Below are 16,625 nucleotides of genomic sequence, written 5' to 3' on the forward strand. Positions count from 1 at the left end.
CATGTGCGTTGCCAGGGGTAGCGTAGGTAGCCAAAGTGGCTGGCGCGGTGGAGCCTGTTGCCGAGGCCGGGAGGAGGAGCCCCGGGCGTGAGGGACGCTGCGATGAGGACCGTGGTGACGTGGAAAGATAAAAGCGATCAATGGTGAGGAGTGGGACAGGCGGGAACAAGTGGGACGCGAGGCCCAGGACGGCGGGAGCCTAGGGTTACGTGACTTCCGTGGTTGCCAGGACAACCGGCCTGCGGCTTGGGGCCTGGACGTGGGCCTGGGGCCTGGGGCCTGGGGCCTGGACGTGGGCCTGGGGTCGGGGGCTGGACGCGGCCCTGGGGGCTGCAAGGTGAGCCTCCACCGCCCGGTGGTGCCGCGGCTGAGGCTTGAAGAGGGGGCCCAGGGCCGGGCCCGGCGATAGTGCCCTGTTGGGGTGCGGGCTGTGCATCCTCACCTCCTTCCCGTCCTTAGACAACTTCTACTTCACCAGTTTTCGCATGAATATGGTTTAGGTCTTACATAGCATCGTGATTTCTACGCGAACGACAAAAATAAGTCAGTATGGTTTGCTGCAAGTGCGAGATAAGTAAAACTGCAAGCGTGGAGACACAAGAGTGAAAAGGTGGCAGGTAGAGACAGTTGCTACGACACCTTTCCAACGGAAGTCCGGCTGTGTCTCAAGCTGGACATTCCCAGGTGAGGTCAGCCTAAAGATGAGCATCAGATCAAGGCGTTCTCCTAATTAGAAAGCTTGAGAACCGAAAGGAAATGATTTACATTTTAATAATTAATTCAGTGTTATTTAATGCCCTGTTCTATTTTATTACATTGCCTTATTTCTGTGTGTGTGTGTGTGTGTGTGTGTGTGTGTGTGTGCGCGCGTGTGCACGTATGCACGCACGTGCTGGTACTGGGGTTGAACTCAGTCCTTGCACTTTTGCTCAGTTTACTTGCTTATGGCTGGTGTCTTATCACTTAAGCCAAGCTTCCAGTCTGGCATTTTGCTGGTTAATTGGGGATGAGTTAATTGGGGATGAGTCCCTTCCTGGACTGGCTTTGACCCACCATCCTATGATCTCAGCCTCCTGAGCAGCTAGGATGATAGGCCACAGGTGCCCAGCTCGTTGTAACTTTTGATAGACATTGAGTAAAAAGCAAAACTTTAAATGGTTACATTTCTCTGCATAGCATAGGTTGATGATAACTGGCAATTGAGCATTTGTCAATTATGTCAGAGAGTAAGGGAGTGGCAGGGACTGTGGCAAAGCAGAGAACTTGTGCTGTGCGTGGAGGGGCATCTGTGCTCTGCTCCTGCCAGCACCAATTTGGCCTATTTTTATCAAAATATAGGAATCTGAGTTTTAAATGTGAAATATCCTAATTTTAAAATGCTGGTACTTAATGAGGGGGAAAAAGACACAGTAAACCACCCCATGGGCCCAACAAAACATTTGCTGGCCAAATGCAGCCTGACTTGCTCTGTTCTCAACCCTTGGCACAGAAGTTTGCTCATTCCTTTCTACTGGTACTTGAGTGTGTCACGTGTAAGAGTTATTTTTTAATGTTTATCCCAGAAGTCTATAAACCTTAAGGAAAAACAAAAGGCAATGGCTCTGTCATCTTTATTTTCAGATGGCGCCCGCGCCCAGTGGAGTCACTGGTGGTGGTTAGTGTTTGCTGGGTAGATGGATGCCCAAGTGAATGAATGGAGGTTGGTTATCAGGGACTCCGCCTATTACAGATTTGGGACAGCCTGTTAGAATAGGAGGCATGGGGTTCTAAAGACCAGATCTGCTGACAGCCCCATAGCAGCTGATAGCCCAGCGTGAAACAGACACAAGTGGGAACTAGATAGCAGAACTCAAAGTTCCCAGATGTCACTGTGACTGACTAGCCCTCCCCAACCCCTGCTGGCCCTTCTCTGCCCTTTGGCTTCTGGAATAAACTTTGCATTGCGTCAGAACTCCCAGGCCTCTGCTCTGATGTATCTCCCTCCTCTCATAAATCCACCATGACTCCCAGTTGCCATATGATGGCTTTGCTAGGTGGTCCTCCTGCTGTCTTCTCTGTAGCCGTGCTGACATTGAAATGTATGCTTTGGAGTTCAGCCAAAGACTCCATTTTCCTACCAAGATCCTTCCCATGTGGTCTTTCTTTCTCCTCATTCTCCTCCTCAGAGGCACGAATGCTGCCCATCCTAACCTCGAGGCCTTGCAGGGCTCGCTTGCCTGGCTGCAGCCTGCTGCCCCCGCCCCCAGCTCCTGTTTACTGAGCACGTTTGAATTATTATTCCATTCAGATGAAGAAATTGAAGTTTCATGAGGGGGCTAGGGACGTACATGCACACACACACACACACACACACACACACACACACAGAGCAAGTGGGCTGGTATGAGTCAGATTTAGAGACTCCTAAAACATCTGGCCAAGGACAGTGGGTCGGACTTAGCCTCCATCTCTCTGAAGTGGAATCCAATGACATGTTTTGACAGTTTGTCCTCTTCATCGAAGGGGACAGCACAGTGTGCCTGGGAAGGGCGAGCAGGGTGCAGGCGGGGCTGCTTGGCCACACGGAGGGGCTTTTTGCCCTGGTGGGGGCGACAGACTACACAATGTCTAGAGTCCTTTCCAATTCTGAGCTTCCCTGATTCCACGATTCAAATGAAATCTTGTCTGATGCTCAGTTATGTTCAGTGCCGTGCACTGTGGGTCCACGGATGTATAAGGTAAAACAAGACCCATTTCTCTTGCATTCATAGGAGCACAGCTAAAAAGACAGTACCTGGAAGCAGAGAATACAAGAGGCTACATAACTGAGAGCAAAACTGAATTGTACTTTTTTTTTTTACAGCAATAGTTTAAGTTGGGCACATGATATTTGGGTAATACATGTTATGTGCACTACATGTGATATGTGATGTATGTCTAACGGTGGTATTTTTGAGAGGAAAATTTCAAAAAAGTTCAGAGAAGAAGGTGGTTCCGGATTAGGCTGTGTGAGACCCTTAATAATTTGCTAACCCAGCCGGAAATAACACTGCTGAAGCAGCGGCCTCAAAGTGTTTGCAGCAGAAAGCCACACTCCTGGCGTTATTCTGGAGCGATGCAGCCCCCCTCCAAGCCCCACTGTCCTGTCCCGGCAGCTCGCGGGCATCTGTGCTTTGCAGAGGCCTGCAGGGCCCCCGCACGGTGAGAGGGAGCCGCCGATCCTTGTTTTGTGGATGAAAAGGAGGTCAGCTTTTCTGGCCCCAGTTCTCCCCTATTTTTGTCTCTTTCATCTGCTTCTCAGAGTGTGAAATGTGTTGAGATACCTGGACTCAGAGATAGAAAGTTCTGGAAGCGCCACCAAGCAGTGAGGAAGGAAGTGGAAGGACCAGGGGCCCAGGGTTGCTTTTGTCCTGTGCGCCCAGCTGCAAAGCAGGGAAGCGGCCCACGGCCAGCTTCTCTCCGCCAGCTGCGGGACGGCAGTCAGCCTGCCTCTCTCTAGTTTCCTCATCTTTAAAAACGGGTTGATGATGCCTGCCCCATCCATCCATGATGTCAAAATAAGGTGCAAGAGAGGGATGGCTCCTACCTGTTGAGGAAATGTGAAGACTTCTTGTTCAAGGGAACTGTCTGCCCGGGTGTGGAGTCAGAGGAAGGGATGGGGATGGTGAGTCTCCCTTGCATTGCACAGTGACCACAGCTAATACATGGCTCAACTAATAGATCAGCAGCATTCTCACTACACTAAAATGATTACATTGTTGAGGAAATGGGTCTGTTAACTCGCTTTGCATAATACATACATAAACAAAAACATCACATTGTATATTATTTGTCGATTAAACCGTAAAAACACCCCTTTCCTCTGTATTTCATAAAGTATCATTGAAATAAAAAAAATAAAATAAAATTGCTATCAGTTAAATCGACAAGTCACCAATTAATTGCAAGATACATCCCAAACTCAGAGACACTAACATACGAAGAAGTGGAGGTGCAGAATTCTTGGTGAACGTGTCTAATTCGCACCTTCTCTCTAGTGGGGACTTCCTGGAGGGCAGGAAGGGACTCAGACCTGCACACCTTGTACCACCTGTTGGTACCTAGCGTCTCAGGCAGTCAGCACATGACTGTGTGGCTTTCCTCACTCGGGGTCTAGCCCTTATGGTATCATTCAAAGAGTTAAGTGCCCTAGAGGTTGAGCCTCTGAATCACTCCTGGCGTCTGGCTCCGGACAGGAGGAAACCAGGCTGCCGAGACGGGCGAGCCCATCACCACTGAGCAGCTGCCAATGGAATTTGCAAACACATGCAATTCATTGCTGTTATTTTTCTCCTCATACACACAGTGTTGATAGTGGAAACAAAAATTGGCTTTCCTGGCCATTAGCAGACCTCATCATTTTGGTTCCTAATTGTCTTTTTGTCTTGTCTTCTGTTTAGTATCTATGACCTCACATTTAAGCCTGATGGAACTCAACTGATTGTGGCTGCAGGAAGCAGATTACTGGTAGGATTTTGTCTGAATTTCCTTTTTAAGTGCTCTTTTTTTTCCTCCTCCCACTTGTAAGTACTCTGAAATTTGACCCTTTTTCTTGAGATAAAAAAGGCAAAGGAGGAAAAACCAGTCATTACTTTTTAATGGGGAAGGAAATGGGCTATTTAAAACTGGTAAGTAAACTGTCTGTCAGCTAGGAGCTTGTGAACAATGCCGCCTTTAGAGTCATTCATCTTTCTCTTTTTGCTTGAGACACCACGAAGTAGTTGAAGACAATGAATCAAAATGCCCTTGAAAGTGGGCGGGTGTCAGTATTTTGTACTGAAATATCTAAGCAACAAGAGTGACGGGGCCTCTTCCATGAGAAGCCAGGTACCCTGACCTGGACTTTTAGGCCCTGGCCCACCTAAGCATTCCCATATGCATGCTGTGCTGGCTTTTTGTATTTTCAAAGGTTATAAACTCCCCCTGGAGCCCATCCCAGTGGACAAAAGTAACTCCTGAGAGAACTCTGTTTGACCTAAAAACCTGTGTGATCTCCCTTCCTCCCACCCATGTGTTAAGTCCACTTCCTCTTCACTGTTGTCTCCAGATATGCAGACTGACTGATGTCTGTTCTCTGTATGGTCACTGCAGCCTTAAACCGTGGTTGAATTGTTCTGCAGACTTGTTCTCTCCAGGGTAAACAGTCCAGTCCTTTCAGCTTTCCTCATAGATTTCCTTCTGACTGTGTAGGAGTTTTACCCTGATTCCTCAGATGGTGTGTTTTGTACATTTTCACTTATTTATCCATGTTACAGAACCATAAAATATCCTAAATCCGTATTACAGCTGGGTTTTATAACACTTCTTCCTACTTGCAAACCTAGCAGACGGTCTGTGACTTTTTCAGTCTCGGTAGCTGATAGGAAACCTCTCGGTGTTGCAGTGGTCAGGAGTGATGCTGGCCCTGCTGTTGAACCGTGTTGGAAGCTGGTCCTTTGTGCATGCTGGTTTTATTTAGGTGGGCCTGGCTTGATTGGTCCTGTTCCAAGCCCGTGGCAGAATGAGGGAAGGTTGTAGGGATTATCCGTGGCTTTTGTTTCTCAAAGATGGATGTTATGTACTTGCTCTCAGAGGGTTTAGAATCAGGACTTCCATTTCCTGCTTACCTAGTGTTAAGTCATGTTCCTTCTGGTTTTGCAGTAGTCTTTCTGGAATACAAATTTAGAACATTGACAACTGTTTTGTTATAAAAATGAAAATAATGGTAACAGTCCTACAGGAATTCTGAATAATTGATGTCACATAGATAATCTACACATATCTCTCCTCTTCCCTCCATTCTCTCTCTTTCTCTCTGTCTCTGTCTCTGTGTCTCACTGCCTCTGTCTCTTTGTCTGTCTGTCTCTCTGTCTCTCATGTTTCTAAGGCTTGATCTCAGGGTCTTGAGCTTGCTAGGCAGTGCTCTGCCTGTGAACTACACCTCCAGGCCTTTTTTTTTTTTTAGCTGGATAGGTTCTTGCTTCCTGTCCAGGCACATGCCTGGATCGTGATCTGCTATTTTAGGTTTCTGGTTGTGGCTGGGCTGACTGGCTCTTACCACCACATCCAGCTTCTTCCAGGAGATGTGGAGACTGGCAGACTTTCTGCCTTGGCTTGCCTGGAACTGTGATCTTCTCAATCTCAGCCTCCATGGAGTTAGAATTACAGGTGTGAGCCACCAGCAATTAGCTCACTTTTGTCTCTTTTTGACAGGTTTATGACGCCTCTGATGGCACCTTGCTTCAGCCCCTCCGGGGACACAAAGACACCGTATACTGTGTGGAATATGCAAAGGATGGTAAGAGGTTGCTCTGGATTCTGTCTCTGTCATGGCCTCATTGCTACTCATTTTTGTGCGTAGACACTCTGTAACTCAGAAGATAGGCAGTTTCTGCATTGTAAATTCTGACATTCAAGTCAAGGAGGATTTATTGCAGGTCATGCATGTGGCAGGTACTGTCCAAGGTGCTGGAGATGCTCCAGAGAACCAGGGACCAAGGTCCTGTGGGGAAATGAGAGGCAGACACACGTGAAGTGAGAACCAAGCGGTAGTGATGGACGGGCAGTGCTGTGGAAGAGGACAGGCAGGCAGGATATGAGGGGTGGGGAGCCTGCAGGGGTTGGATGGGCTCGTTCAGATGGGACTGGTGAGTACAGACCACGAGGCCCCAGAGTGAGATCTGGGGCGAGGGGGCGCTGCTGCAGAGCCGGCAGTGGCTGGGAGTGTGCCAGGCCTCCTGGGAGTTGAGGCACAGAGGCTCGGGGAGCAGGGAAGTGAGGGGAGACAGGTGCCAGGCCACGTTGGCCATTATGAGAACTGCAGCTTCGGTTCTCATAAGGTGATGAGCCGTGGACGGGCTCTCAGCGGAGGAGGGATGTGATCATGCTCACATTTTACCTTTGTACTGGGAACAGCCTGCGGAGATGAGGTTGAGGCAGGGAGATGAGCCAGAGCGTCTTCCAGGGAGCACTGAGTGCGGGGCTGAGGATGTGAGAAGGGATCTGGATTCTGCATGGAGGGGCGGAGTCAATAGGATTTCATGAGAGGCTGAATTTGAGGTGTGGAGAAAGAGGAGGCCAGGTGACTCCCAGCTTTTGACCTGAGCAACGGAATGGGAGGAGCTGCAGGAGGAGGGGCTCACAGAGGAAGGCCTGGAGTTCGGTTGTGGACATGTGAATTGGAGGAAAGGTGGCGGCGGTGTGTGTGGAGGGGCCATGGCTGCCTGCAGGCAGTGAGTGGCACCTGATGCAGAGCGCGGGGACCCTCCCCCGTGGGGAGGGCCTGCGGGTGGGGACTTGCAGTAGGAATCACGCCTCGAGCCAGCTGAGAGTGAGATGGGGAAGGAGGTGAGGTGAGGAGCCAGGGCAGCCTGGAGAGAGGAGAGAGGGGAGCTGGGAGGCCCGCTAAGGAAGGTGGGAAGAGCACACTTGCAGCGGGGAATGGCAAACTGAAGATGTGCTTGTGTCCTCTTCTCCTGCTGCTCAGAGCTGCACAGGACCAGCAGCTTCTGGAAGAAGTGGATATAGTCAGAGCGGTGGTTTTACAGACACGGTGAAGGCCAGAGGGCAGGGGAGCCCAGGCTGTGTGCAAAGGAGCCATTAGATACATCAGCCTGGAGATGCTGTCTGAGCGGTGAGGGAGGTGGGGCTGTGTGCAGGGGTAGAGAGGTGGCAAGGTCATGGGGACAGGCAGGGGAGAGGTTTGGGGTCATAGGTCAGGCAGGGGAGAGGCATTACCGACCGGCAAGGGGAGGGGGGAGGATGGATTACTGTAGCTGGGATTAGTATACCAGCTGGGTTGGGAAGAAGGGAGGAGGCAGTTAGAGGATGGATGCGTGGAAGGAATTGAGATCAGGAGTTAAAAATAAATTTATGCTACCCCACAGCGCAAGAAGCTCCCAGTCCCAACCCACCCAGCACAAAAGCTGTGCGTTCCACTGGTGATGGTCGCTGAGCCTCAGTTTCCTATGTCGAGCCGACATGAGGCTAGAAACAGCATTCACTGACCATGGCCCAGAGCACAGACTGGAATGTTAGCATTGGAAGGAGACTGACAGAGTCTAACTCCGACTTCCCACTTCCCTTGAGATCCATGCAGGACTCAAGAAGAAAAGTGCCATGCTAGGGTCATGCAGCAAATTCACTCAAAGACAATACACATTTCTTTCTTCCCTATTCTTTTAATTGCTGTTCTTTATTTTGTGAGACTTTTTTCCCTGCAGTACTGGGTTTGAATTCAGGGTTTCATGCTCGCTGGTCAGGAGCTCAGTCACTGAGCCACGTTTTTAGCTAGATGTGTGTGTGTGTGTGCGCACGTGTGTGTGTGTGTGTGTGTGTGTGTGTGTGTGTGTGTATGCATGCATGCGTGCACACGTGCACTTGAACTCAGGGCCTTTGCATTCTTGCTTGTCCTTTTCACTCAAGGCTGGCGCTATACCACTTGAGCCATACCTCCTCCCTCTGGAGACAGCACAATTTTCTTGCTCCCTGGCCAGGCATGCTCTGCCACCGCAGCCATGCTTTTTGTGTGTGCCCTTTACCCTGAAGCACCGTTATGGCACTGGCTCAGGTCAGCGTGACTTGGCATTCCCCAGCACTCTGCAGGCACACATTATCTCATTTATCTTCCAGCGAGACTCTGACCAGTCAGCAACCCAGATGAGAGAAAAGCCTGGAGCAATGTGAGGCACAGCAACAGAGCTGGGCCTGCAGGTCCCATGACCACAGAACCCTAGATCGTTCTAGTATATCATTCTATTCTGCCTTGCAGTGCGGCTTACCTAAGGAGTAAGAGGACTTTTCATTCCTTGGAACTAGTCTTGCCTCGTGTAGATCTGAATATTGAGATGCACTGAATTACTCTTAGTCGGCTCCTTTCTGATTTCGCCTGTCAGTGTAATTAGTAGTTAATGATTTTTTTTTCCTGTAAGTTTAATTAGTAATTAACGAGCAACCATGGTAGATAAGTGCCTGAGATGTCGTTTCTTTGTTCAAGAAAAACAATATGAAGCAACAGTGGTAATAGTAGTAATTTTTTGAGCATAATTTTATCCCAGGCAGTGTTCTTAGCACTGTGTGTGTGTGTGTGTGTGTGTGTGTGTGTGTGTGTGTGTGTGTGTGTGTGTGTGTGTGTGTACACTCAAGCACACACACTCGCTTAGTCTTCCCATGAACTATGAGGTAAAAACATGTTTTTTTTCAATCTATTCATGTTTATTGAGCACCAACTATGCATAGGAATTTGTTTCCAACATAACTATACACCGTGTATAGCCTCTAACTATAAACAGCTATAAAATTATTATATAGTAGTGAGTTGTTCAGTTGTGATTTTTTTCCCCTGAGACAAGGTCTCACCCTAGCCAGACTGGCCTTGAACTTGAATCCTGGGCCTGGGCCTCCTGAGTGCTGGGATTGTGTCTCTGTTTTTCAGATGAGGAAATAAGGGCAGGAAGAAGGGGGCAGCAGCTCCCTGTTGATTTGGTATTTGCAGTGCTGCCTGGTGCCTGGCCTGAGCTCGCCTGCTGTAGTGGCGAGCTGTAGAGTCTTAATTGATCGCCCCAGAGAGGAAAGTGTCACCCGGCCCCTCCCCCCGGCCGTCACTTGCCCAAGTTCACCTTCCACAGGCCCAGAAGGGTGAAGTCTGCACCCGGCATTGGTGGTCCTAATCCCTCCCCCCTCCCCCCATGTGCTTGTAGGCAGTCCCTTCTGACCTGTCGCGCTCTGCTTCCAGCCTTTCTCTCCTTCAAAGCCCTGCTGTTGCTTGCGGGTAAGGGCAAGATTCTACTGTGGTCCTAAAGACCCAAGAGGTCCTTCCACTGCCCCTTACCACCTGCCCTCTGTGTCCAGGCTGCTTCTCAGCCCTCCTGGCCCTTCCCTGCCCAAGGGCCTTTGCATATCTGTTTTGTTCATGTGAATGTGTCTTTCTCATTTCTTTGCACTTGGCTGAGCTCTGCTCATACTTCAAGCTTCCAGGGAGATAATGGCCTACAGTACAAAAGTCCATTCGGACAAGAGGAGTGATTTCCGATGCCTTCTGTCCAGCGTGGTGAGCACAGGCAATACAAATGTATATTTCAGAGTTGCTGAAAGAGCAGACTGTAACTGTTCTCACTACAAAAATAAATAACTAGGGGCTGGGAAGGTGGCTCAGTGGTAGAGCACTTGCCTTGCATGCTAGAGGGCCTGGGTTCGATTCCTCAGCACCACATAAGAAAAAAGCTGGAAGTGGCGCTGTGGCTCAAGTGGTAAGTGCTAGCCTTGAGCTGAAGAGCTGAGGGACAGCGCCCAGGCCCAGAGTTCAGACCCCACGACCAGACCCCCCCCCCAAAAAAAAAACTATCTGGTTGGGCACCGGTGGCTTATGCCTGTCATCCTAGCTACTCAGGAGGCTGAGATCTGAGGATCAAGGTTCAAAGCCAGCCCGGGCAGGAAAGTCTGTGAGACTCTTATCTTCAATAAACCACTAGAAAACTGGAAGTGGCACTATGGCTCAAGTGGTAGAGCGCTTGCCTTGAGCTGAAGAGCTGAGGGACAGTGCCCAAGCCCAGAGTTCAAGCCCTATGACTGACCAAAGACACCAAAACCTATCTGAAGCGATGGGTACAAGAGGTTAGTTAGCTTGATTTAATCATTTGTCAGTGTATATGTACAGCAAAGCCTCACATTGTATTTCATAAAACCATACAACAATTATTTGTCAAGTAAAAACAGAAATCAGATTTCCCAGTTAATTCAGTTTTTCTCATCACATTGTGTGTGTGTGTGTGTGTGTGTGTGTGTGTGTGTGTGTGTGTGTGTGTGTGTGTGTGTGTGTGTGCTGTGTTAATTTAGTGTTTACTACTTCTACTGGAGGGTGTGAAGGTTTGGATGATCTACTTTAATCACTACTCAGCCCTTATCCTTGAGCACGATGCATGCATGAAGCAGTCTTCAGTACGTCTGTGTGTACTCAGTGCCAGAAGAGCAGGCTTGGAGCTCAGACCTCCTGACTCCAGGCTTCCTGTGGTAGTACTGATGAGCAGTTACAGAGGGGTGGGGTGCTCAGTGGTGCAGCAGGAGCAAAGCTGTGGGTTCCATCCCTGTAACACACACACACACACACACACACACACACACACACACACACACGCATGCACGCACGCACTCATAGAGAAGGTGACACTTAACTAGCTTCCCTAAGAATGTGGTGGCACATGCCTGTAGTTCCTGCACTCAGAAGACTGAGGCAGCAGGATGCTACTGAGGCAGGAGGGTCACAAGTTCGAGGCCAGGCCTGGCTACATAGTAAAACCATGATAAAACAATAGCAGCATCACTAACAACAAAAACATAGTTTTCTAAGAAATACTATGGGAAATGCTGGTACAAAATATTGGTGACCAGGGCTGGGAAAGTGGCTCAGTGGTAGAGTGCTTGCCTTGCACGCATGAGGCCCTGGGTTCGATTCCTCAGGACCACATAAGCAGAAAAAGCTGGAAGTGGCGCTGTGGCTAAAGTGGTAGGGTGCTAGCTTTGAACTGAAGAGCTGAGGGACAGTACCCAGGTCCAGAGTTTAAGCCCGATGACCAAAAAAATAAAATAAAATAAAATAAAATAATATATATGTGATAATTTTCTTCTTAACACAGGCAAACGCTTTGCTTCTGGGTCAGCTGACAAAAGTGTTATTATCTGGACATCAAAACTGGAAGGCATTCTGAAGTACACGTAAGTGACTGCCTGGGTGCAGTTTACTACTTGTTTGTTTGTTTTTTGAGACAGAATCTAACTATGTATCCCAGGCTTGCCTGGAGCTTGAGATCCTCCTGTCTCAGCCTTTTAAGAATTGAGATTGCAGGCATGCACCACAATTGTACCCAATGCTCCTTAGAAAAGATGTGAGGGCTGGGCGCCTGTAATCCTAGCTACTCAGGAGGCTGAGATCTGAGAATTGCAGTTCAAAGCCAGCCTGGGAAGAGAAGTCCATGAGACTTTGTATCTCCAATAAACCACCAGAACTGGAAGTGGCGCTGTGGCCCAAGTGGTAGTAGGGCACTTGCCTTGAGCTGAAGAGCTGAGGGACTGCGCCCAGGACCAGAGTTCAAGCCCTACGACCGACCAAAAAAAAAAAAAAAGATGTAAGGAAGTAATGTTTTTCTCCAAAATGAACTTCCTATGGGAAGGGGGAGGGCTGCTTCTGCTAAGCACTTGCTGGCTTGGCTAGCCCTGGGCTGGGTGTTTTCATGGAATGCATTTCAGTTCCTCTGCCACCACACATTCCACCTCCTCCCCAACCCGTCTTCCTCCAGTGTCTCTGTGTCAGGGCGTAACCTTGCACCCAGCTGGTGTCAAAGTGAGGAACTGGGCCAGGCCTCCTCTCCCCGTGGGCTCGCTGGCATTCTCCATTGCTGCTGCACCAGTCCGCCTCTCTCAGCTCAGGTGTCTCTGTCCCCCCCAGACCGGTGCTTCTCCACGGTGGCATCTTTTATGGTTGAATGTCACCTATATGTTGGGGATTGATCAATAAAGCTCCCCGAAAGCTGCTGAAGGGCAGGTGCTATTTTGGTAATTCTTGTGTTACTAGCACCTAGCACCATGCCTGGTCCACAGTAAGAATTCAACAGGCCATTTCATTTGAACCAACCAACCAAACAAACCAGAAAACCCCACACAAAATGTAAAATGTACCACCCTACCCATATTTTAGGTTCAATAGAGTAAGTACATTCGCATTGTTCTGCAACCTAAATTTTGGAAATGAAAATCCCCAGACTTGTTTGTATACGTATATATTTGAACTCAAGGGCCTCTCCCCTTGCTTGGTAGGTTCTCTGCTGCTCAAGCTATACATCCAGCCCTTTGGACTCTGGTTATTTTTTAGATAGAGTCTCCTACTGCCCGACTGGCCTGGACTGTGATATTCCAATTTTACACCCGCGCTATAGCTGGGATGGTAGGTGTGTGCCACTGAGCCTAGCTATTGGTTGAGAAGGAATCTTGAACTTTTGCCTGGGCTGACCTCTAAGTGTGATCCAACGCAACTTCACGACAAAGTAGGTAGGATGACAGCCCTAAGCCACCTGGCCTAGCAGAACTCTTTTTTGTGGGACTTGAACTCTGGGCCTGGGCACTGACCCTCAGCTCTTCAGCCCAAGGCGGGTGCCCTACCACTTGAGCCACAGCACCACTTATGGTTTTCTGGTGGTGTATTGGAGATAAGAGTCTCACAGATTCCTGGGCTGGCTTTGAACCGAGATCCTCAGATCTCAACTTCCTGAGTAGCTAGGCTTACAGGCATGAGCCACTGGCGCCTGGCTATGAACTCTTTTCTTGTAGAACTTTAACTCTACACCTAATAATCCCCTCCTGCCTCTCCCTCAGTCTTCGCTACCCACCATTCTGCCTTCTTTCCCTATGAACTTGATATCCTAGCCACCTCGTGTAAGTGGAAGCACAGTGTTTATCCTCCTGAGACTGCGTCATTTCACCCAGCATGGTTCATCCACGTTGTGTTGTATTGTGCTTCCTCGTGATTCCATTGTATCACATGCCATTTTGCTTGACTGTCATCATTTGATGGACAGGTGGGTTAATTCCACCACTTGGCCGTGGGGGCTGATACTGCTCTGAGCATGGGTGTGCAAATCAATAAGCAATTATTTATGCCAGCCTGAGGACTCAAACTCAAGGCATGGGTTCTGTCCCTGAACTTTTTTTTTTTTTGACTCAAGACTGGTGTTCTATCACTTGAGCTCCACTTCAGCTTTTCTGGTTAGTTGGAGATAAGAGTTTCACAGACTTTCCTGTGAGGCTAGCTTCAAACTGCAATGCTCAGATCTCAGCCTCTAGCAGCTAAGATTATAGGCATGAGCCACTGGTACCCAGCTCAAGAAGCCATTTTGAAATGAGTGAGGGCAGGAGGGAGGAAGTACAGTGTTACACAAAAGTACAGGAGGAATTAGGCTGGCATGCGATGATGGCGTAGGACCCCTTAGCTTTGATTGCCGTCTTAGGATTCGCCTTTCCAGATCTTGGCCTCCCCGTGCTCGCTGGCCTCCATCCTGCATTACTAGGCTACCATGAAACAGCAGCAGCCACAACCCAAGCACTTACTCTGCAGCTGGCACAGGCCGGGTCCTTTCTGTCTTTAGCATATCAGCACTCAAATCGGCGGTGCAGCGTGGCGACCACAGAGGGACAGCGCTGCTTTCTGTTGGTCACTGGCAGAGGGCTGTGCAGTGAGTTAGATCTCCAGCAGAAGCCACAGAGACGGAGACGTCAGTGGTCTGCATCCTAATGACCATGCTGCTTACCTTGCAGGCACAACGAGTCTATCCAGTGTGTCTCCTACAACCCTGTCACTCACCAGCTGGCATCTTGTTCCTCCAGTGACTTTGGTATGTTCTCATTCCCAAACGTCCTATCCTCAGTAACCAAAACACTGGGCCCCACGTGCGGAAACCCCTTCGAGACTCAGTGTCTTGTGCTGAGAGTTCGTTCCCCCTCACCCATGTCTGAGGGGCGGCCTTAGTTTCTCCTTACTTGGTGGAGAGCCCATGCTCTGCATTATGCTGCCCTTGAACTTGGCAAGACACGAGCTGACAGGAGGGCCAGGTGGAAATGGTGAGCCGGTAGGAGGGCATGGGTGTGCCACGGGCACACCCCTGCCCACCCAGCAAGGGACAGGTCAGCGTGCCCACGTTGTATTCACTGCCATTCACCGTTTCAGCTCTGCTTCGGGTGCAGTGTCGCAATGGCTGTCCCGGTGGCGGTAGCTGTGTTCCCCAAGGGCTGCCGGCCTCAGCCACGCCTGGCATCACACGGGCTACTGTGGCACCACTCAGAGGTGGTGACAGGGACGTGTGTACGGAGGGAGGGAGGCAGGCTTGTAGACGCTCTCCATTAAAGGGTGATTCTGCCCCGCACTGGTGACTCACGCCTGTGGCCCTAGCTACTCAGGAAGCTCAGATCTGAGAATCGAGATTCAAAGCCAGCGCAGGCAGAAAAGTCTGCAAGATTCTATCTGTGATTAACCAGCAAAACACTGGACTGGAGGCATAGTTCAAGTGGTAGACAGCCAGCCATGAGCGGAAAAATGGAACTAGAGCTCATCACCCCGAGTTAAGCCCCAGGAGCAGCATTAAACAATAACAACAACAAAAAGTTGACTCTGGGCCAGATGTAGTAGCTCATGCCTGTAATCCCAGCTACTCAGCCTGGGCAAATTAGTGAAGACCCCCCGCCCCCAGTCGAAAAGCCAGGTGTCCTACTGTGCGCCTACTACCTATGAGAAAAGCGTAAAAAGGAAGCTGGAAGTCTAGGCTGGTCTGGGTATAAATGCAAGCTCCTGTTAGTAAAACAAATCAGAAAAGGCGGGGGGGTTGGGGGAAGGGGGAAGGGTGGCTTATCTGGTATAATGCCTGCCTCACAAACTCAATAAATTCAAATCCCAGCAGCACAAACCAAAACAAAAAGTCAATTCTGGTTTCTAGCTCTGTTGTTGTGTCTCCTTCGCTGAGACAGTGGGACCAAGAGACTGGGCATGGGTGCGGGGTGAGTATTTCAGCTTCCTCACTGTAGAGTATAGGCTTCCTAAAGGAAGAATTTAAGCAAGAACACATTGTGCCATTAAATTAGGCAGAGCCTGTCACTTATGTAAGACGTTAAGCGGTTTTCTCCCTGTGAAGCCCTCGTTTATGAGTGTACTTGGGGGAGATGCACGTCTCCCGCCTCCAGCTAGAGGTGTTGGGGGCAGGTAGAATATGTGAAAACATTGGGGCCAGGGCTTCCGGCAGTGTGCTAGGCACTGTGTAAGGGTTTGAAAACGAATTCCTAGTTGATCTCTGTGCCAGCTCCTGAGGTGTTCTGCTCATTCCCACCCTACTGACAAGGGGACTCAAGAATCACTAAAACTCTCTCAGCTGACAAGCAAGGACACCCGGCTTAGACCCAGGATAGGCGATTGCATCCAGCCCCGCTCTGGGAAGCATGGCTTGGGGACGCAGATAGGGAGGCTGCCTTGCAGCTGGAGCTCAGGGCAGGCGTCGCAGAGCACAGAGGACGTGCGTGTGGTTGGAAGTGTGAGGAGATGAGAGCCGAGGGAGCATACCGGCCTGCCTCGCACCTGGCTGTAGAACTCTGTTTGTGCACCAGACTTCCCTGCTTGAGCGCGCTCCGCAGCCCAGGCAGAGAGGAGAGTTTGTTTGTGGCGTCTGGTCATGCACCTGCGGCTGGGCCCACTGTGCCACAGTGGGGAGTGGCTGGCGCGAGCCTCCACAGACTGGGCACGTGCTGTAGCAGAGGCCCGGCGTGACTTTAAACGCGCGATGGACTCTTGGTTGCTGTGCCCTCCTCAGGAGGAGTCCAGGTGGATATTTCTTTGAGACCTAAATCCCAAAGCTGGCTAGAACGTCATCGGTCTTTCTTCTTTCTCTGTGGAAATAATTATAGGTTCCCAGTAAGCTGCAGCCTCGTGTGCCCTTTATCCACTTCCTCCAGGAGACGCTGCTTATATAACTGTCGTGCGGTACCTAAACCAGGACGCTGGCTGGCACTGTGTGTGCGTGCAGTTCTGTCCCTTGTGTCACACGTGGCGTGCCTCTGCTGCCGTACAGAACTATCCTGTCACCTCACAGACGCCTCTCACC

The 16,625-nt window shown here is 49.9% G+C and overlaps 1 protein-coding gene across 5 annotated transcripts in view; it reads left to right on the forward strand.

Moving 5' to 3' along the window:
* The first annotated feature begins 9 nt into the window (after positions 1–9).
* LOC138822719 (intraflagellar transport protein 122 homolog) overlaps positions 10–16,625 on the forward strand; it is a 56,650-nt gene continuing 40,034 nt past the window's right edge. For all 5 annotated transcript variants that reach the window (XM_070015606.1, XM_070015608.1, XM_070015607.1 and 2 more), the window contains exons 1-5: positions 10–143; positions 4,419–4,485; positions 6,211–6,295; positions 11,628–11,706; positions 14,299–14,375. In XM_070015606.1, coding sequence (XP_069871707.1) covers positions 103–143; positions 4,419–4,485; positions 6,211–6,295; positions 11,628–11,706; positions 14,299–14,375 — 349 coding nt within the window. In that variant the 5' untranslated portion in view covers positions 10–102. The remainder of the gene's footprint in view (positions 144–4,418; positions 4,486–6,210; positions 6,296–11,627; positions 11,707–14,298; positions 14,376–16,625) is intronic.

This window comes from Dipodomys merriami, unplaced genomic scaffold (assembly GCF_024711535.1).
Source record: "Dipodomys merriami isolate MVZ:Mamm:240054 unplaced genomic scaffold, mDipMer1.0.p SCAF_114, whole genome shotgun sequence".
Taxonomy (NCBI): domain Eukaryota; kingdom Metazoa; phylum Chordata; class Mammalia; order Rodentia; family Heteromyidae; genus Dipodomys; species Dipodomys merriami.